General features: G+C 43.8%; 1 protein-coding gene across 16 annotated transcripts in view; it reads left to right on the top strand.

Moving 5' to 3' along the window:
• Positions 1-22,697, top strand: part of ATXN2 (ataxin 2) — a 62,321-nt gene that overhangs the window by 13,567 nt on the left and 26,057 nt on the right. For 8 of the 16 annotated variants that reach the window (XM_083514150.1, XM_083514148.1, XM_083514146.1 and 5 more), the window contains exons 2-9: positions 4,699-4,735; positions 7,623-7,682; positions 9,084-9,155; positions 11,462-11,612; positions 16,882-17,006; positions 18,358-18,449; positions 19,687-19,884; positions 21,100-21,278. In XM_083514150.1, the coding sequence (XP_083370276.1) occupies positions 4,699-4,735; positions 7,623-7,682; positions 9,084-9,155; positions 11,462-11,612; positions 16,882-17,006; positions 18,358-18,449; positions 19,687-19,884; positions 21,100-21,278 (914 nt within the window). Of the gene's footprint in view, positions 1-4,698; positions 4,736-6,042; positions 6,259-7,622; positions 7,683-9,083; positions 9,156-11,461; positions 11,619-16,881; positions 17,007-18,357; positions 18,450-19,686; positions 19,885-21,099; positions 21,279-22,697 lie in introns of those variants that run through there. The other 8 variants (XM_083514141.1, XM_083514155.1, XM_083514153.1 and 5 more) reach the window with 3 other exon arrangements.

Here is a 22,697-nt window from a genome sequence, read left to right as displayed (position 1 = left end):
CAGATGCTCTGGATTCACTTATTGAGGCCTGTTATTTCAATACCCCCCCCCCGTTACTTTAGCAGCCGTTTTTGTGGGTGTTGTGGCCCTTAAGCATAAGAAAGGCTTTTAGCAGGGCTGTCGGGCTGCCCTCAGGAATTTCACTTAACCACTCAATGATTTAACAACACCAGACATAGCTAATTGAGAGCTCTTCGAAGTCCACTGTGTTGTTGCTTGTGTAAAGCGCTTGAAGATGCTTGAGCAGAAGGAACTAATTTGTAGGTACACTGTGGTAAGAGCAGAAGAGAATTTTTCTGGTAGCTTCACTGCATTACTGTATCAGCTTCTAGGAAGCCATAGCATGCAAGTTTGTAACTGCTATATGTAGCCTTTCACCTAGCTGGCAGTAAAAACTAATGTTCACAAGATCTCTAAATAATCCAGAATAGCTGGAAGGTAGTAATGTTAGGCAAATGAGCCAAGTGACTTATATGTCTTTGCAGTGCTTGATTTATGCAACTATTGTCACTTGTCGGTACAGTCAGTGTTGGCCATTAAAAAAAACAATTAGAAAGGGAGCAGTGTAAAGAAGTGGTAGCTTGCAGCAAGTGTACAAATGTGCCTTTGAAAACGGGACAGGGTGGAATGGGGCAGAGTGGGCTTATGCGCATCCCGGCAGCATGTGTAGGTACCTTGGAACACAACTCCCACCCATGCAGATGAGGAGTTGCATATACCAGTGTTTCCCAACCTTGGGCCTCCAGCTGTTTTTTGAACTACAATTCCCATCATCCCTGACCACTGGTCTTGCTAGCTAGGGATGATGGGAGTTGTAGTCCAAAAACAGCTGGAGGCCCAAGGTTGGGAAACACTGGCATATACCATATTTTTCGCTCTATAACACGCACCCGACCATAACACGCACGTAGTTTTTAGAGGAGGAAAATCCGTAGGCATGCCACCCGTAGGCATTCCCTCCATAACGCGCGCAGACATTTCCCCTTACTTTTTAGGAGGAAAAAAGTGAGTGTTATGGTGCAAAAAATACGGTATGTACATTGGTGATTGTTACCAATCTAGAACATTTTAAAAGAGCATTAGACAAACTCATGGAGGAGATAGTCATTGATGGCTTCAAGCCATGATGGCTATGCTTTGCCTCCACTATTGGAGGCAGCAATGCTTCTCAATACCAGTTGCCGGAAACCATACGAGGAGAAAGTGCTCTTGTGTATGGCTCCTGCCTGCAGGTTTCCCTAGGCATCCAGTTGGCCACTGAGAATGTGATGCTGGACTTGATGGGCCATGAGTCTGATCCACCAGGCTCATGTTCCTATGTACACACATACAGTGGTACCTCGGGTTAAGTACTTAATTCGTTCCGGAGGTCCATTCTTAAACTGAAACTGTTCTTAACCTGAAGCACCACTTTATCTAATGGTGCCTCCTGCTGCCACCGCGCCGACGGAGCCCAATTTCTGTTCTCATCCTGAAGCAAAGTTCTTAACCTGAAGCACTATTTCTGGGTTTGTGGAGTCTGTAACCTGAAGCGTATGCAACCTGAAGTGTATGTAACCTGAGGTACCACTGTACTTGATTCATTAATAGGTGAAGCAAGAATTTAAAACACTCCAAGCTTGCTGAATCAGATCTCAATCTGTTTGGAATATTTTATATTTTAATTGGAAAAACCTACACCACTAATTACTAACATATGTACATATTTAGGTGGTTCTTCAACCAAAGTTCACAGGGCAACATACAAAAATTACAATAAAAGCATGGAACATAGTATCAAAGATGTCAGATATATTGTGATCCATATGCCTGGGCGTTTTATTGGTTAGATAAACAAACTATACTAATGAGCAGCTACCAGAAATGCACATCTAGGTCTCAAAGAAATCGCATGCATGTTAGAAGTAGGGGAGAACTCTTTGTTCATCTTTGAAAAGTTTTAAAACATGCATAATTGGGGGGCGCGCAGTTCACAAAATAGCTGAGCATTTTTTTCACATGTGTAACAATCATAATACTTTCTTTGTTACTGCTCAAAACTAAAATGCAGCTAATTAAATCTTTTAGCTTTATACATTTATGCATTTTGACCTGGTTTTGGTTTTTTTTGAAGCAGGAGCTGCTTTGTATTGAGGCTAGTGTGCTTTTTGAGGTGATGGGACCCCAGGGGAAAATGAGCTACTCTAATTTAAATATCTGAGAGTTTTGCAATAGGAGAGGTAGGCAGAGCTTGAATTAAGATAGAAAGTGCTGTGATAATTACCAAGCTTTATATATTGCCCTTGTTATCAAATAACATCAGATGTGTGCGAGCAGAATTATGCTTATGTACTTAATTTCCTTAAAGGGACGTGGGTGGCGCTGTGGGTTAAACCACAGAGCCTAGGACTTGCTGATCGAAAGGTCGGCGGTTTGAATCCCCGCGGTGGAGTGAGCTCCCATCGTTCGGTCCCTGCTCCTGCCCACCTAGCAGTTCGAAAACACCCTTAAGTGCAAGTAGATAAATAGGTACCGCTTTATAGCAGTAAGGTAAACGACATTTCTGTGTGCGGCACTGGTGCTGGCTCGCCAGTTGCAGCTTCGCCACGCTGGCCACGTGACCCGGAAGTGTCTGCGGACAGCGCTGGCACCCGGCCTCTTGAGCGAGATGGGCGCGCAACCCTAGAGTCGGTCACGACGGGCCCATACGGGCAGGGGTACCTTTACCTTTACTTAATTTCTCAGAAAACAAATTTGAAAAGTACTCAAGTATGTAATTTCTGTTCTGTATATCATAAGTACCTTTATTTATTTTTTGTAATAATTTTTATTAAGTTTTCCATTTTAACAATCCATTATATCATAAGTACCTTTATTAAATGAATTTGTTGTAATTTGAACTGTTTGACATTGTCTGGTTGCCATCATAGAATTGCAGTGTTGGATCCCAAGGCTCATCTAGTCTAACCCTCTGCAATGCAGGAATGTTTTACTCAACATGGGGCTTGAACCCATAACCCTGAAGATAGTGTCTCATCAAGTTAACTATTTTTTCTTGGTATGATTTTTCTGAGCCCACATCCCCCCACTTGTTGTAAGTCAGAGTGATATATCCCAGATCACATGCGGAAATGTATATAGTGGGTCTACAGTGGTGCCCCGCAAGACGAATGCCTCGCAAAACGAAAAACGCGCAAGACGAAAGGGTTTTTCGTTTTTTGCGTCGCTTCGCAAGACGGAACTTCTTGCGAGTTTTTTTCCCTTTTTCTCAAAGTGACTGCAAAGGCGAGCTCCGGTTGTGCGGCCGAGGGAAGCCCCGCTGTGGGTCGTCCAAAGTCAGCCCGAGCACGCCACTCACCTAAAAGGCATGGAGAGACGGAGGGAGCGTGCGAGGACCCCGGTGCAGAGGAGGCTCCTGCAGCAAAATAAAGGCAGTTGGGAGCCGGAGGGCTCCAGGACCCGGAGCTGCGGCGGGGCCGTCGATGGCGTTGCCGGAGACTCCTCCCTCTGGGCCTCGCTCTCTCCGCCTTCGCCGCCGCTTGCCCTGCCTGCAATCGGCCGGGCTCATCGCTCCGCTCTGCAGAGCGCTGTGCAAAGGCGCGGCGGGACAGGTGTCCGGGGACGCTTTGGCTGAGCGCGCCCTGGGATCGGAGGTGCAGGGTGCTTGCTGCAGATCTTATCTTCCGGGGTCGCTGGGATGGCAGCGGTCGGGGCTTGTGTTATGTAAGCGCGTCAGGAGGGACTGCTTAAGAGGCCGGATGAGGCTTATGCAATGGCCAGGTGCTCCCTAGGGGTCAAGGCTTGCAGTTGCGGGAACGTGTTTATACCTGTAGCCGCTAAGCCGTTAATAGCCGTGCTTCGCAAGACGAAAAAACCGCAAGACGAAGAGACTCGCGGAACGGATTAATTTTGTCTTGCGAGGCACCACTGTATATGCAAGACTTCAGGGAATTCCAGAACTGCCATTAAAATCAATCATTTTACTGTTTTTCTGCTGTTATGTCAGTGGGAGAACTGATCTAATAGTTTTAGGTTACTAAATATCAAGATGTCTCTTCTGTAGGCAGTGTGCTCTGCTGTTCCATAAGACTGCTGTCTGTCAGACTCATGATGACCTGTGTTGAGTGAGTTAGTCCGATGAGTAGATGGCTTTGATTTGCAGTGAGGGGTTAAGATTACTTGGCTTTTTGGTATTCCGGCTCTGCTTTTCTTTGATGAGGAAATTTTTGAATTTCAACATGTTGGCAATGAGCTGTTTGAGTGCTTTCCAGTTTATTTCTCCTCCTAATAGACTGGGGGGCGGGGGCGGGGAGAGTTGCTTTGAGTCATATGTTTAGGTTATAATTTATTCCCCTCCTCCGCTTGTCTATTTGGGAAGTTAAAATTTCTGTCGCCATTTTAAAGGTTGCTTATTTTTGTGACCTTTTTTAAAAATGAAAAACAAAATAATCTGATGTGTTGAGAAACACGCTAGGCAAATCTGTTTCTTAGGGAAATCATCGATAGCTGTAAACCCTAGAGTACATTTAAATAACACTTGATTTATATGTGGTAACGTTCTGGACAATAACAGAGAAGAATGACTGCACAAGTAGGGTTTTTCATCCTTGTTTCATACTATAGTGAGGCTTTCCATTCTTTTTGGAAAGTTAAATTTTAGCCGCCTAAGCAAGCATCTTTTGTTATATTTAGTCTCATAACTGTCTTTATTAATTGCAGAGGTCGCAGCAGCGGCAAAAGTCTGCCTCAGCCTTCGGTAAGTACATCTTTTAATATTTTATATTGTGGTTCTTTGTTGCACACCTGATAATGAGATATATTGAGTGTGAAAGGCAGAACCCAAATCTGCTTTACTGTTTGGAATGGTTCAAACTACCTTTTATAATAAATGTGTTAGCTTCATTGCTATTGGGTTTTCCTTTGGGCTGGATCAGATAATAACCTCTCCTTGATCCAATCCAGTATCATTTGGGTTGGATCGGATAATGACCTCTCCTTCATCCAGTCCATATGGAAAGGAGAGTGAGGAAGACTGAACTGACATGCCAGGCCCGCCACAGATGTTCACATGTGGCAATTTCCTAGTTGGATAGGGAGGGCAGGCATGCTCTTGCTTCTTTCAACATATACGTTGTGTGGGCTGGATCAGAGAGAGGTGTTGTCCAGCCAAGCCATTTGTCACACTCTGATGGAATGCAACCTGACATTTTCAGACACAATTATACTTGAGTATAAAGCACTAAACGGACAAGTTTTCTAGATATTTTTGGCAACTAGGCAGCACACAGGCAGAATAATTTAAAGCTGTTGCTGGTGACAGCACCTAAATATTTTCATTCTTGCTTGAGACTTGAAACACCAACCTCTCCCTCCTACACTGATATGATAATATTTTATTTATCAGTTCTTTTATTGCATTTGTAATGTGTTAGGTTTGTTTCTAGGCTGTCTTGGGCACCATATGCAGAAAGGTGGGGCTCAGGTTTATTTTATTTTTTAATAACAGATTTTTTTAGAGCATTTAGAATTCTGTCGCGTATAAGAAAATGCTGATAAAATCAACTTTGAAAATAAGAATTCATAATAAAATTAACAAAATATAGAGACAATCAACAGAGTTTAAAAACAAGTTTTCTTAAATTAACTTTACCCATCTTGATAACTGCAGTAGGGAGATGTGCAGAATTGGGTCCATATATTATATCTCTGTTCTGTTGTTTTCCCTTACTGGTGAGAAATCAAACTTCATTCTTGACCATGGCTTTGACTACCTCCACTCAGTTTCTCCTAATTTGAGAAACTTTGGGAAAGCTATGACATTAAAAAGTACTAGAAAACTGACATAAATATGTAGTCATATTGATGATAAAAAATTGATGTTAGAAACCTTTTTCTCTTGTTGTATTTTAACAAAATATATTGTCTAGGAAGCTCAAGGTAATTCAGCTGATGACCTCAATACACTTTTACTGAGTTACCTCCTAAAATGCTTTCTTAGGTAAATGGGTGATGTCACAAACCTAATGTGCTTCAATATAGAGAGGGCTACATGACACCCAGGCAGTAGGAGACAGCCCAAAGTCAGCTGGTCAATGAAAAAGATTACAATGGAGCTTTCGTCATTCTTGTTCTCTGGTTCAGAAGAGTAAAATTGATGGAAGAATGGAGACAGCTTCCAATCTAGAAGCTCTGCCATCGCTACACATGTGTATGTGCAGACCCACGAAAGGCAGCTGCCTGTGTGACATTTCACATTTGGTAGGATCAGAAGCATGCCATGTACGTTCTTTTGTAATGAGCAGTGTGCGGTCATATATGAAGAACCAAAGTGTAAAAGAATATTGGTCTTGGAATCTATTTTGAATTGACTTTAACATAGCTTTTTTAGACATGTCCCTATGAATCTGTACTTATTGTAGAAGTGCTAGCTTTTAAACCAGCCTTACCATAACCTGGTGCTGCCCTCCAGATGTTTTGGACTACATCTCCAACCAATTCCATGTGCCGTTACCGTGCTGAATTGTTGGGGGAAAGCTGCCTTTAACTCACAAGTACAGTGGTGCCTCGCAAGACGAAAAGAATCCGTTCTGTGATTTTCTTTGTCTAGCAGTTTTTTCGTCTTGCAAAGCAAGCCCATTGAAGGATTAGCGCTATTAGCGGCTTTTAGTGGCTTATCTGCTGATCGGATCAGCTGATTAGCGGCTTAGAAAAAGGGGGGGGGGAACCAACAGGAACTCGCAAGACATTGTCGTCTTGCGAAGCAAGCCCATAGGAAATTCGTTTTGCGAAGCACCTCCAAAACAGAAAACTCTTTCGTCTAGCGAGTTTTCCGTCTTGCGAGGCATTCGTCTTGCGGTGCACCACTGTACAAATTGCAGTGCTTATTCTTGTCTTTCCAGGATTTCAAAGCATTTTAATTTAATCTATCTTGTTGGAGCACAAAACAATAGGGAGGTTAAAATAAGCCTGGCAATGATTAACATACAGGCGTCAAGCATGTTGGAGGCAATTTAGAGGGTTCTGTGTGTACTCTCTGAATTTACAATAGCAGCCCTATGGTTGTTTCCAACCAAGTCCTCATGTGAGCAGCACAAATTCAGTTTGCATAACAGAACCGCACCCCTTCTTTCCATGCACCTTCCAAAATCTGCTTTGGGGGTCTTCTTGCTCCCCCCCCCCCCTTTTAGTGGTTTGTAAGTCTTCTGGTGGGAGCCTCTTTTGGCCGAAGAACAGGCTTTTAAAATGTCCCTAAATCCCCTAAAATTTTAGCACTAATTTGTTGCACTGTTTTAAATATCACATTGTTTTTCAATAGCAGCATGTATTACTGTGGGTTTTTTTTTATTAGTTTATATATCAGACCTGTTCTATAAAGTACTGAGCAGTCAAACAACCAAATCTTTTTTGATTGGTCAGACATCCAACCTCTCTTCAGCATTTGGCAATTGGTTTGTCAAATGAATGGGGTGTGAACAAACGTCAGTGCTGTTTTGATTCCCTTTGACTAACCCAGTTATAATTATTCCAATGGCTTCCTGGCTCTTCTCCCCTCAGCCCGCCTGGCCTGGCCCACCAACAGTCTGAATTTTTGTGAGTTGCAGCTGTGCGTTGATGCCTAATGAGTTTCCCCCCTCTTGTTTCAGGTTTCTTTCTCTGGTATATATGCGAACATGCGGATGGTTCACATTCTCACATCAGTTGTCGTAAGTTATAACCAAACATTTCCCTGGGGATTCTTGTAGCAACAATGTTAGAGGAGATCTTAATGGCTTATTTTTTATATAACTATTAATTTACATTTCTAAGTGGGGTGCATAAAACCAACCCAGAGAAAATAGATCAATAAAATACTTAAAAAAATAGCATAAAACTAAAGGCCCTGATGTTGGGAAAGATGGAGGGCACAAGGAGAAGGGGACGACAGAGGACGAGATGGTTGGGCAGTGTTCTCAAAGTTACGAACATGAGTTTGACCAAACTGCGGGAGGCAGTGGAAGACAGGAGTGCCTGGCGTGCTCTGGTCCGTGGGGTCACGAAGAGTCGGACACAACTAAACAACAACAAAAACTACCTTAAAATTAGTAAAATTTACTATTTACTATTTCTAGTCAGGACATTTGTACACTGCCTCTTTAATATGAGGTTGGCAGAGTGTATTTCTCCCTACTCCCCATACCCCCCGTGATCCTTCCTGAACCCTGGTTCCATTATGGAGGCTCTTACTCTGCCACCTGAGAATAGGCAAGTAGTCGTTCCGATGCCCGGCGGCGGGAGAAGGCTTCCCCCCCCCCGCCCGGTATCGAAGCTTCGTTCCGATGCTGGGCGGCGGGATAAGGCTCCCCCCCGCCCGGCATCGGAGCTTCGTTCCAATGCCCGGCGGCGGGAGAAGGCTTCCCCCCCCCCCGCCCGGCATCGGAGCTTCGTTCCGATGCCCGGCGGTGGGAGAAGGCTCCCCCCCCCCGCCCGGCATCGGAGCTTCGTTCCGATGCTGGGCGGCGGGAGAAGGCTTCCCCCCCCCCCGGCATCGGAGCTTCGTTCCGATGCCCGGCAGCGGGAGAAGGCTTCCCCCCCCCCCGCCCGGCATCGGAGCTTCGTTCCGATGCCGGGCGGCGGGAGGAGGTCCGAGGACAGTGGGGAAGACGCGCTGCGCTTCCCCGCTGTCCCGGAGATTTCCCTATGGGCTTTCGTCTTGCGAAGCAAGCCCATAGGGAAATTCGTTTTGCGAAGCGCCTCCAAAACGGAAAACCCTTTCGTCTAGCGGGTTTTCCGTCTTGCGAGGCGTTCGTCTTGCGGGGTACCACTGTAGCCTCCATACTTTAATAAAATTAAGTCAGCAAAGAGTAAGGGGCTCTTATTGTGTTGGAACTTGATTCACTTTTGCTGTTGGAATGGTGTTTTTGTATTATTGCCTGCACCAAGCTTTGAGGGGTGCGCGCTATAAACCTTAGTTGATTGAGGGATAGAGAATCACCTTAAATGTGTAGTGAGATTTTGTGTAGTTATGTAAACTACTTGATGTTTCATTTCCCTTGTGTGCAGTCCTTTGTTTTCTAACTCCTACATTAAAAAGGGAATTTCTCTTAATGAGTTTTTTTTCTATCTAGGGATCAAAATGTGAAGTCCAAGTGAAAAATGGAAATATATATGAAGGAGTTTTTAAAACCTACAGCTCTAAAGTAAGTGTGATTGCCTTTTTGTTCTGATTCTGTTGCCTATCCTCATTTGGTATAGGTCGGAAGTTTGCGTTGGGATCTCTAGCCTTTCTGGTTTTCACTTGATGCCCCAGTATAGAATTAATTATTTTGGAGTTCACGGTGTTAAGAATTCAGTGGTTTTATTTGAATAGTTCTAAAAACTCGCAAGCAGATGAAAAAATTGAGTCTTGGGTTCAGTGGTGAAGTCCATGCATTCGTGCACTCAATTTTTGAAAGCCCATGTAGGAGGTAAGCTGTTATATTTTTGATAACGTAGGAATGTCATCTGGATTCTGTTAACTGGCACCATGTAATTTTTCTTTTCTTAAACTTTGTGTTTGCATTGCCTTTTGAGATGTATGTAAAATTTGTTGGAGCAGTTGTTCCCAAAGGGGCTGGCAGGAGAGGGTGGCAAGTGTGATAATCAAATGAGAGTTTGTCTCAAATTGGACCTAATATAAATGAGATTTCCTGGCAAAAGTAAGCTCACACCTCTCATCAAGTTTGCATATATACTTAAGGTATACAGTCATACCTTGGGATAAATATGCTTCAGGATAAGTATTTTCGGGTTGTGCTCCACAGCGACCCGGAAGTAATGGAGTGCAATTACTTCCGGGTTTCGCCGCTCGCGCATTCACAGACGGTCAAAATGACGTCACGTGCATGCATGGAAGCGGCGAAATGTGACACGCAGACGCATCTTACGTTATGTTCAGGATGCGAATGGGGCTCTGGAACGGATCCTGCTTGCATCCCGAGGTACCACTGTACAGTGGTGCCCCGCAAGACGAATGCCTCGCAAGACGGAAAACTCGCTAGACGAAAGAGTTTTCCGTTTTGGAGGTGCTTCGCAAGACGATTTTCCTATGGGCTTGCTTCGCAAGACGACAATGCCTTGCGAGTTCCTGCGGGGTTTTCCCCCCCTCCCCCCTTTTTCTAAGCCGCTAATAGCGCTAATCCGCTAATCCGTCAATGGGCTTGCTTCGCAAGACGAAAAAACCGCTAGACGAAGAGAATCACAGAACGGATTCTTTTCGTCTTGCGAGGCACCACTGTATATGTAAGAGGCTTGTTTATAATTCTGTTTTGGGAATGATTCATGCCCATATGTAGCTGCTTTGTTTTATACTTTTGGGATGCCCCATGAACATATTACAAAGCAGTTGTGTTCTGGTTCAAAATCAAGCACTGCTAGGAGTTGCTTCTTTTTGTTTTCCTATGTATTTCTTATCAATAAAAGTTTTGGTGTGGCGTGAGCAAAATTTTATCCTGAAAGTGTGGCCCAGAGGAAAAAAGTTTTAAGAACCACTGCACTAGAGGGAAAGAGGGGGAGGCTATTGTACATTAAAAAGGTAACGGTACCCCTCACTGTTTTGTCCAGTCGTGGACAACTCTGGGGTTGCATTCTCATCTCGCTCTATAGGCTGAGGGAGTTGGTGTTTGTCTGCAGACAGCTTCCGGGTCATGTAGATTAGGAAGATTAACAAAGCCTTCTCTTTTGGGCAGCCTTTTGAGCAAGGTAAAAATACCTCACTGATCAGCAGGTTGTGTGAGTAGTAACATACCTCCAAGTTTGCTTGTCACATTATGACCACATGGCTGTTGGTTCATTTTTCTCAATTTTTACATTTGTGCAGGCTAACTATCTGGAAACCCCACACTTATTTATAAGATTTGAATTATGTGCATAACTTCCACTCTCTTCAGACAACGGTTTGCAAATTAAAAGCTAGCTCTTGCTTCCCTGTTTCTCTCCAGGGCAATTTCCTCAATCTCTCTACCGTTAATCTTGGTTTTGTGTTATCTGTGCACTAGTTCAATTGTGGTTAATGCAAACCCTTAATATTTTTTTAATAAACCGGAGACTGAAGCCATTGCTGGGTTTATAAACCCACTGAAGCCAAGTTGCAAGAGAGCCTGATACAAGTTCTCCATGGTTTGTGTTGGCATTCATGAAACAAATATTAATGCTAAAAGGGATGAAAATATTACCCTTGATAGGAAGAAGGGAAAGGAAAGTGGCATGCCTTTTGAGGTATGCAGAGAGCTATGGTTATGTCTGCACTAGTTGTAAGGATATCAACAGCGCAAACCCAAGTCTTTGAGAAAACCTTCTAACCCCACCCCCCTTCCTGGGGCCTTTCAAATGTTTTGAATTGCAACTCACATCAACCCCAGCCAGCATGGGAGGGCACCAGGTTGTGGAAGGCTGTTCCAGACCATCTGTTGAAACTTAAATTCTTTCACATTAAGATTGCTCAGTTCACGTTTCCCTTGCCTTTTAGTGTGATTTAGTGCTTGATGCAGCTCATCGAAAGACTGCAGAATCCAGCCCGGGTCCAAAACGAGAAGACATAATAGAGAGTATCTTGTTCAAGTCTTCGGATTTTGTGATGGTGCAGTTCAAAGACATGGATTCCAGTTATGCACGGAAAGGTACCTGTTTCTGTATGTTAGAATGGTTTATGAAACTAGCTTCTCTTTTAAAAAATGTTCCTAAAGGCTTAGCTTGGCGTGTGTTTCTTTGTGGGAGAAAGGGGTTAGGCTATAAGGAGCTGCCTTCTGTGGCATTGAAGTCTTAGTCCACATAGCTTCATACTGTCTACTGACTAGCAACGCCTCTTCTGGGTTTTTGAGGAAAGTTATTTCCCAGCTTTCTTACTCTGGAGCTGCCAGAGATTTGCCACAAGGCGATGTACATGTGGAGCATATGCTTTCCCACTGTTGAACCCTCTAGAGGTTTGGCTCACCCAGTCTTTGCAACTACTCGGAAGGATTCAACCTCTTGCACCGTTTATTGCTCCCTGCTACAACACTTGACAAAAGCACCTTGCCCTTGTAATCTGCCAGGCAGAGAAGGACAACTGTGGTAGCTGCGTTGTTACAGCAGAACAGCTACACCTCTCCCCATGTTATGGAGTCACACAGTGGGGGTGGCTGATATTTCCAATTTAATCCAAGCATTCGGATTCTGGTGGCAGCTGTCTTTGATATTGTTTTCAAAACCCAGTGGGGAAGAAAATAAGGCTGTTTGGGCTCTTCTTTGGAGGATGTCTTTAGAAAAGTAGTGATAGTAACTTATTGACAGGAGGACTCAGCTGGAGATCAAAGCCAGACTGGATTTATAAGGACAAAAGCAGCAGGCACCCAAACAGGTGAATAAATGTGGTGAAGTCTTAAATGTCCCAGAATTGTGAGCAATAGTTTAAAAGCAGGGCTGGGGAACCTTATTCCTGTCAAGGGCTGCATTCCCTCAGGGGTAATCTTTCAAGTCTTGCATGCCAGACGTGGGCAGGGCAAGAGCCGAAAGCAGGCAGAGTTTGCAGCACTGCTGCATTGCTTAGCTTTCTCTCTGTCTCTCTGCTACTCCATCATGCTTGTGGTGTCTGCCTTTCAGCTTTCTCTGTCCACCTCCCCTTCCATTAGTACAGGTTAGAACTGATTGCTTGCAGAGGGCTTTTTCTTTGCTCCTTCCCTCACTCCACCCATCTCCAGTGTTTCCCTCTGTCTCTTCCTCGGAGATCCCCCCAGCCTGTGGCTCACTGTGAAGCTTTTCCCTCCAGGCTCACCATGTAACAACAGCCACGCCTCCTACTCCACCTGTCTCTCATTGTCACACAATGGAAGACAAAGCAATTTTCAGGGGGGTGGTCACAGAGAGCAAGAGTGGGCCAACAATGTCTAGAATGCTGCAGGAAATTGGGGCGGGGGCACAGGTTCCCCATCAAGGTTTAAAATGACCTTTTGCAATCCTCACTTGTTGTGTTAGCATATTAAGTATTTGGAAAAAAAGAATACTTCTAGTTCTCCTAGTACTGTATATTGCAACAGATGGCCAACTTACTTGATATACTCTGGGTTGACTGGCAATAACCTTCCAAAAACAGCAACACCCCAAACAGATAAAGAGCTCAAAAGTGCACGTGCTAAATTAGTTTAACTAGTGAGTTCCCAAGTGCTATAAGGAAAACAGATGAATCTTGCCGAGGTTAAATATTGGAAGTATGAGAGATCTTTGTCTGCTAGGTAACCTGAGTTTTTTCTGACTGGTTTAACAGGAAGCTCCATTGTAGAACAAAGGAATTCCTGAGGATCCAGTAGCATGTGTGTTTATAACTGAGGGAGCGGAGACAGAGGGTGAGGAGGGAGGAACTAAATTCTGGCAGTCTTGACTAAGTGAGATTTGAAGGCTTCCATGAGCTTAGTTTGCATCCCTGAAAGAAGTCATGGCGCTCTATTTCTTTTCTCTTGAGTGGGGTATGTGCGTTGAGAGTACAGTAATAACACAAGGGGGTCTTGTTGAGCTTTTGACTGTTAATCATTTATAGATGCACTTTTCTCTGCTATGACTAACTCACTTCTGATAACAGGAAATGCAGGACAGCTGACTGTTCTGTTCAGAGAGTAGCTAAACAGTGTCCAGAACGGGGAATGAGGAAGAAGCTTATTTTGCTACTGCATCAAAAACCAGCCACCCCGTGACTCTAAATTCCTTCTACCATAGTGGATCAGATTTGACAAAGGGAGGAGGGAGCAAGAGAGGATGTATGTATGTATGTATGTATGTATGTGATTTGGGGACCCACCAGGTAAACTAATTTTAGCACTGCACTTTAGCGCTTATCATATTTTTGTGTTCGGGTTTTATTTTGGAAGATGGCACTACCAGTCAACCCAGAGTATATCAAGTACTGCAGGCTCCCTGTTATGAAATGGTAGGAGAACAAGGAACATTCTTTTTTCCAGGTTCTGTTCCAAGTTCATCATTTTAAAGCCTTCGTCTCTATTCAGACAATCTTCTAAACCATGGACTTGGATGTGCCCCCCTCCTTCTCTAAACAGCAGCAAGAAGAATTATTCCAGTTGTAGTTCATTGCAGTTTCCCTGAACTGGGAAAACTATGGTCTCCAAGCCATGGTTTTGAATTGGTCCTTTGGTTTAGAGGTAGTTGTAAGCGTCATTTCTCAAAACTAGGAAGCTGAGGACAGAATCGGCATGTGAGGCTGCTGCTTGTTCCCAAGTCCTCCGTACCACAGTGTGGAAGATTACCTGAACTGAGTCGTAATAGTCAGTGGCCTGGCATGGACCCTCAAAATGTCACTGCTGCCCTAATCTTAATAAGGTCCTTTGCTTTAATAACTTACATGGTTCCTGCATTATTGCTTATGTTTTTCAAGCAAACTTTGGAAAACTTGTCACATTTTCAGCTACTGCCTCCTGCCTCCCTGTTGTGAGATAAAATGTTGTTAGCTTTCTTGGCCCACTGTGATATTAGATATTTGAATGGTTGTTGAGCAGCAGTGCAGTTTTCAAGCTGTGCTGCAGAACTCTGGGCTCCCTCTGGAAAACATCTCTTTTTTAAAAAGCCTAATCTGAGACTGGAAAAAAAATCCTCAAATTTTAGTCACCGACCCCTTACAGGGATTGAGGGGATGAGATGGGGGAAATAAGTGCCTGCCATCAAACGAATAGGCTCTTTCGGATTCTGGAGTATCTGGTGGGTTTGCTGGAATATGCCTTGTGACACAGTCATCATTCATTTTCCTGACTAAGTTTGCTAGGGCACTGCAGTTACCTTACCTGCTACTTTTATTTGTGATATTTAATCATGGTGTGCTTGATTTTCCAAACTTCTAACCAAACGAAAAAGCTAATAGCCTTTGCTGCAGCTGTTAACTTTCTGGACCAGAATTCAAACCCTGAAGCTGGCCAAGCCATGCTTGTATTTACAGTATATTTAAGGAGTATCAGGATGTGCGTCTAGGAATAAACAACTTACCCAGATTTTTGAGGCCATGGCGGTCAGTTTTCAAAGCACAAATGACACAATAAATGTTTGTGAAGGGGATAGATAAGAGAATGCAAAATACGTGAATTTGCATCTGTGCTACTCTCTGACTGATTTTTATTTTCTTTCTTTTCCCATGTCTGTTGTAACTCCTTCAGAAGCAGGTAATATATTTGGCAGTCTTTTATTTCCGTACTTTGAATTTGCATATTTCTCTTTTAAAAAGTAGTATGTAATCCGTGTGTTTTATATTTGCTTACAGCTTCATGGCCGTACAAATCATGCAGGCTGCAAATTATTGAAATTGGTTACAAGATTATTTTTGTATACAGGCAACTCCCAATTTACATGGGGATTACGTCCAAGGCACCACATGCTTAAGTGAAATTGTATATATTTAAACACCATTGAAAAAGCCTGCAAACATCCTGCCCCTTTCTTGTGACATTTTTGGGTAACTTCCGGGTTTGGTGCAATGTGTGTGGTCACAGTTCTAGCTGTGTGTAATTTACATTTATTTAAAAATATAAATATTGCCTCTTGCTACACCCAGTATGCAGCCTAAAGCAATTGCATGGGAATTGTTTGTAGCCATGTGTTGATAAAGCAGTTTGTTTTTGTTTTTTAAGTAACCAGGTTGCCAGGAATATCCCTTGGAGTGTGTGTCCCTACCTTTGTTTTTTGGTTTTTGTAACTTGGGGGGCTTCAGGTGCCTGGCCTTATTCTCCTTGCCATGTGTGAGATACAGAGAGTCGTAGACCGTGAAATCAGGTGGTGCAGCCCTCAGAGGAGGAGCCATGCTAGTGTAACTTGTACAGTGGTGCCTCGCAAGACGAAAAGAATCCGTTCTGTGATTCTCTTCGTCTAGCGGGTTTTCCGTCTTGCGAGGCATTCGTCTTGCGGGGCACCACTGTACTTAATAGGACTTATTTACGAGTAGACATGCATAAGATTTATACGGCCTTCCCAAGTGTTGCCACTGTTGCTTCTGCCCAACGCTAGGGTTGCAGAGTTGGCTCTAAATTGGAAGTAAAATAAAGCAAATTTAAGGTGATGAGCTCCAGATTCTTACTTCTTTTCTGGTCACAGACACAGTCTTATGTAACTGAAGCAGTTCCAAAGTTTGTTTTTCAAGCCATAAGGTTGGTTACGTAAGCAATTTCTACAGAATTGTTAAGGGGTACTGATTGTTCAAGTTTTGTCCTAATCTTGTTCAATAATTCCTTCATTCTATGGAACCAAATGATTGGCTTTGGAATTTGAAGGCACAATATTTTTCGCTCTATAAGACTCACCAGACCATAAGACGCACCTAGATTTTGGAGGAGGAAAACAAGAAAAAAAATATTCTGAATCCCAGAAGTCATAACAGCAAGAGGGATCTGGCTTTTGGGATAGCCTCTTGCTGTTCTGGCTTCTGGGATAGCCGCGTGAAGCCTCTTCAGGGCAGCGGGATGAAGGCTCCCCTTGCCCTCAAGAGGCTTTGCACGGCTAAGCCAGAAGCCAGGACAGCAAGTGGGATCACCGCACAGCAACCCCGCTTGCTGTCCTGGCTTATGGGATAGCCGCAAGCAGCCTCTCCCGGGCAGTGGGAGGAAGGCTCCCCCAAGAGCCATGCTCCCTTTAAAGAGCGCACGGAGCCTCTTGGGGGCTTTTCCCCGAGGAGAGGGAAGGGCAGCCCATGATGGGCTGCCCTTCTCCCTCCTCGGGGAAAAGCCTGCAATCGCCACACACGCACCACGCGGCTCTTTAAAGGGAGCGCTGAGCAGAGCCTCCTGCCTGCATTCGCTCCATAAGATGCACACACATTCCCCCTTACTTTTCAGGAGGGGAAAAGTGTGTCTTATAGAGCGAAAAATACAGTAACTAACTTGAACTGATGTTAGCATTGTGTTAATTTTATTTTTTCAATTTCAGATGCTTTTACAGATTCTGCAATCAGTGCTAAAGTTAATGGTGAACACAAAGAGAAGGATCTTGAGCCTTGGGATGGTGGAGAAGGCACTACTACAGATGATCTTGAAGCTTTGGAAACCGATGTTGTGAGCACATCTTTGTCTTGGGTTGACATTTGAGGGAGGGCATGTAGTTTGAAGGAAAATCATCCAAGCAATATGGCATTTTTTGTTTTTGCACAAACCGTTCCAAAAAGAGCTGCCTTACTAGGGCAAAGCAGTGTTGTAACTGGGATTTTTTTTTTATAAAGAGAACATTGTCAGCTAACTTCTGGAACTGTTTGAGGTTTTTGTGTTGGGGGACAAGTTCTGTAAGACCTCACCTTTTCATACAGAAATATTTCATAGATGTCATAGATGTCATATGATAAAAATTCTGGATGCTTGTGCAGCCTTGCATTAGTGTGATCGTTCCTTGATTGGTGTGATTTCCTATTCTGCAAAATACCATGTCCTGCAGTCTCTAATCAAGCAGCTGCTCCAGTAGTTGTCTGTAAAATGTAATGAAGATGATTTTGTACAGCAGTTTGCTGAGAGATAGCCTTCACTCCCTAGCACTGTGGCTTGACTCCAATAACCTTCCCAAATATGTTGTGTCTATAATAGTAATGCTTCTTTTTGACACATACAGGACTAGTCAAAGCAAGGCAGACTATTGGTGTGTTTCATGTAGTGAATAATCTTTCTGTTTTTCTAAAGATAATTTACGCAGCAGCTCTTGGGTAAAACATAGCTCAGCAGTTCAAAACATTCCAAGCTTTATGATTTATATCTGTTAAATGCAAAGATACTGTCAGGTGTTGGTGATGGTTGCTCGTGAGTAACCAGGCAGGACTCCGACCTGTCTTTTACAGGTTTTATTGGTGCAAACTTTGTTCAGAACCACAAAGTTCATGTCCATCTTAGTCACTTGCAGATTCTGGGAGTGGCCCCTTCCAGTTTCTCCCCCAACGTAAGAACTTAGACACCCCAAATCTCCACCTCCCCTCCTTACGTTTCACCCCTCTGCGCAAGCTGGGCAACAGAAACGGCTTGTCTGTTTCCTGGCCAGTCAGGCCAGGTGAGGCACTTCGGTTCTCAGTAGCATCTTCAACCTTCAACAGCTTAGCTGCCCCCTTCCCTCTCTGCTCCACTGAAGGTGTGGCTTTCCCCACCGCGGAGCTGCTTCTCAGAAGCGTCGGAGGCTCTCTGTATCCCCCTGCCTCCCTCCCCTGTTCCTATGGCAGTCCCCTGACAGATACTTACGCAGGAATAGGGATGGGGAACCTGTGGTCGTCCAGCGGTTGTTGGATTCCAGTTCTCTGCATAGCCAGTGCTCAGGGATGATGGGAGTTGTAGTCTGGCAATGTTTGGAGGGACACAAGATTCCCCCCCCCCCCCGCTTGCGCTTTAGATGACTTTTGAACTGTTGTGAATCCCAGGCTTCTTTTCCTTCTAGTCTAATGGATGGGATCCTAATGACATGTTTCGATACAATGAAGAAAACTATGGCGTAGTGTCAACTTACGACAGCAGTTTGTCTTCATATACGTAAGTTACAATAGGTGGCGTGATTTTTATATTTATTGTTCCTGCTTCATTTAGTCTGCAACATTAAGAACATTCCTCCAGGGTCTTTGCCTAGGAAGAGGCTGGGGGGGGGGAGGACTTTAAATTTTCTCTTCCCCCCGCATGTGTCAGGGGTCAGGGTGGATACAGGTTTCTGATGCATGTCAAACTTCATTCTTTTCTGGAGATAGTAGTCAAAAAAGAATTCTAAAGTTGAAACAGTTGCCAGCATTCACTTGATACATATTAACCAGTATAAACATTAAAAACAACAACAGATAGGGGAGGGAATCATTTGGAATAAGGTCAGTTTTGCCATTTGAATCCTATTTTACTGTAATCCGCATATCACAAATTTGACTGCTCAACGGGAAGCTTTGGGCAGTGCTCTGTGTACTCTGGATTGTATCCCAATACTTTATTAATTGGCTTTGCCCTTGACAGCAAATGAACAGGATCAGGGTGCAGATTCGTTACCCCAAATGGTAGAAATTCCAAATTCAACTTGTTCTTAACCAGGGACAAAATAAAAAAATTCCTTCTAGTAGCACCTTAAAGACCAACTAAGTTAGTTCTTGGTATGAGCTTTCGTGTGCATGCACACTTCTTCAGATACACTGAAACAGAAGTTGCCAGATCCTTCTATATAGTGAGAAGGTGGGGAGGGGTATTACTCAGAAGGGTGGTGGGAATGGGTCGTCTATAGGCTCATCTCAGCTATCTGCCAATCACCCATTCCCACCACCCTTCTGAGTAATACCCCTCCCCACCTTCTCACTATATAGAAGGATCTGGCAACTTCTGTTTCAGTGTATCTGAAGAAGTGTGCATGCACACGAAAGCTCATACCAAGAACTAACTTAGTTGGTCTTTAAGGTGCTACTAGAAGGAATTTTTTTATTTTGACTATGGCAGACCAACACGGCTACCTATCTGTAACTTAACCAGGGAGTTGCCTTAAGAAAATAAAGCAAAATACTGGGGTTCTGTGGCAGAGGAGTTACTTTGCAGAGAAGATGACGGTGCAGACAGTATTTCCTGAAGGAAGCTGGTTGGGAAGTCACTGGCAGACGTGCTATTAAACTGTTATGCCACCATCAGATGGCTCCTCCGATGCTGCAATCTTAAACACTGTCACCTATGGATATTTCTTTTGCTTGTATCTAGAGTTTTAAAACCAATCTCCTTTTTTTACCTCTCCTTCTCCCCTTTGTTTTAGGGTACCCCTTGAGAGGGATAACTCCGAAGAATTCTTAAAAAGGGAAGCCAGAGCAACCCAGTTAGCAGAAGAAATTGAATCTAGCGCTCAGTACAAAGCTCGAGCTGCTTTGGAAAACGACGACCGGTCAGAAGAGGAAAAATACACAGCTGTTCAGAGAAGTGCTAGCGAGCGAGAAGGCCATGGTGTGACCCCCAGGTATCTGGCAGGGCAGCAGGGGGAAGTGGGGAATCACTACATTTTCATATAATTTTAGAAATAGGCATTGAATGGTTTTTACAGGCCAAGTAGTTTGGCGTTCATCTGTTGAGTTTCTGGATGACAGCATAGCTTCTCTGTAATCTTTGTAGTTTATGGGGAAAAGGGATTGCTACATCTTACAAGGTTATTTTCCTGCATAAGGTGTGTTCTTCCTCTGAACTTGTATAAGATTCCTCAATCTTCTGTGTGTGCAGTGGAATCTGCGTGAGGGTCCAGCTAAAATGGTTCAGTTGTAATACTGGACTGTTTCTCTATATTTTAAATTAGTGGAGATATTTGTATGTGTACACAGTGCTGCTTTTCTAGAAAAAGGTGCCAGAACTCACCATGAATGCCTCCCTTGTTCTCTTATCGTGGCAATGGCACCCACCTGAGAGGTGCTGGAACCGAGTTTCAGCTCTACCTGGCTCCTAGCCGTGATTGGTCAAGCTACTGGTCAGGGCCAATTCTTATTTCCTTTTTTTCAATCCATCTCTCATGTAGCAGTGGGGGGCCTTAAGCTTTCCAGCCAGGCCTCTACCGTTGCATGTACACGCATTTGTGCGATGATCCTTCCGAGCTGCCCTAACCATCTGCCTGAATCTAAGAGAACGAGGGAGGTGGGGGCGTATTTATTTGACCTGTACTAAGGGCGACCCCCCAAAACATCCAGGGATACAGCTTGCTGTAGTTTCTTAGCACCTCCACAGGGGGGTGTGTGTGTGTGTGTGTGTGTGTGTGTGTGTGTACACATACACACATGCACAATTTGTTTGCATCTCATTCCTTTGTTCCTCTTTCTATGTACTGATAACATTTTATTGTTTATGATTTCTGTATTTATTGGACATGTGTTAGTGAATTCATATGACAATGATGTCAGCAATACTGAGATGATCCCAAGTATTATTTTCAGAACCTAGCATTAAATGTCTCAATGTCCAGTATTTCTGGTGGCTCTGAGCTGTAATTTGTTGTCATGTTGCATAGAAATAATGACAACTCTCCCAATTTGAAGCTAATGCGAATTGCTAATATCAAACATGTCCTGCTCCCTTTTATTCCTGAATATTTAAAAGTTTCCCTGCCCTTAAGAACAAAGCAACATGTGATTTTAAGCCAAGAGCTGAAGTCCCATCTTACGTCTCTCTTCCTCCCCCCTTTTTTCCTCAGGGAGAATAAGTACATTCCACCTGGACAGCGGAATAGAGATGTTCTTTCCTGGGGAACTGGAAGGCAGAATTCACCAAGGATGGGCCAGTCCAGTTCAGGCCCACCAATTTCAAGATCTGGGTCTCACTCATCGGACTACAGTTCTAACTCTGGAGCAGACCAAAGAGTAGTTAATGGAGGCAAGTGTTCATCATGACTGAAATAAGAAAGCTTTTCTAGAGAGAGCTCTCCACTGCTGGATCCCTGGGGTGGTAGCCTTTTGAAATAATGTCTCCTGTTGCATCCCACCGCTAAAACAGAAAGAAACTAAAGCTGTGTCCATGGATATATAGTGAATTCCCTTTTGAAAACATCAAGCGAGTCCCTGTTGCATTAGAAAGGGCAGTTCTCTGACTCCCTTCATTGCTGTAGTCCCAGTGTGGTCAGTAGGTCTACGTCAGCTGAACTAGCCAACAAATGCTTTTGTTTAGTCCACACTAAGTGTTGAAATAGAGATGGATCTGGTGGATGAGAAGAAAGGCAATCCAGCAGTCTTCTCTCTGGTTTGGCTCCTAACAACAACAACAACACCTTTATTGTCAATGCACAACCTGTGTACAATGAAATTAACTGAGCCTCCCCCTCCCCCCCCAAACACTCAGTCTCATTGCACTCTGTGTGCTTGTCGCACAACACTTCACACCTAGCACACTTGCTATCAGATGCTGCTTACAATAACTATGGCAGTACCAGCAAACAGTTACTTTATGTATACATCAATAATAGCTGCAGCTTTTTGTGTTCTTAAAATTTAATTTCCAAAATTGGCATAAAGTAATCAAAATACATAGTCCAGTTAAAAACAAAACTGTAATTCATTTTTTGTGTGTTGTAAGCTGCCCTAGGGGTCTTTGGCGCCATGTGTGGCAAGGTATATATTTCGCTAAAGAAATACAGCTCGTTTTTCTTAAGTGTGGGGGTTGGGGGAAGAAAAGGCCTGGACTGTACATTGATTTCAGGTAAGTGGCATTAACAAGACTTTGAACTTCAGCTGGTAAAAAAACAAATGATAGCTGTGTGGTACCTGCAAGATAAAATGAGGCTGAAGCCCACCAAGCGCTCCTCCTCCTGCTGCTGCTGCTGCTGCTGCTCCTCTCTTTTTACATTAGGGGGTCCCATGAAGGGCCCCTGTTCAGATGAGCAATTAAGTCCATGCCTTGGACTTGTGTCTTTCTGTTGCTTCTTATATATTCCATGGAAGATCATCAAAGGCCTTGTGTTTTTGAAGGGCAGCAGTTTTGAATTTGGAAACAGTGCCCTCTAGAGGAACCTCCTGCTGTAGCCCAGGGGCAGAGATCTATGTGGATCTATTGTGGCCCAATTTCCTCTTTCACAAAAATTCTGAATGACTTCATTATTGAAAGGGCACAATAGAAGTAAATGTCAGCAGCTAAACACAGCTCTCTTTGTAACGTGATTTCTGTAGTTTTCACATGTCTTAGCGTTTGAAAGTGGTACATCCAGCGGTCAGTGTGCTTCACCCGCTTAATGAAATTCCCTGGAAGCCTCTTGTAGCTCCATTTCTGAAAAGCTGCTGTGCCAAGTGATGCATTCAGTGC

Source organism: Podarcis liolepis (genome assembly GCF_965112155.1).
Source record: "Podarcis liolepis genome assembly, chromosome: 7".
NCBI lineage: Eukaryota > Metazoa > Chordata > Lepidosauria > Squamata > Lacertidae > Podarcis > Podarcis liolepis.
Note: the sequence above shows the minus strand (reverse complement) of the source record. Positions and strands in the feature narration are given on the sequence as shown.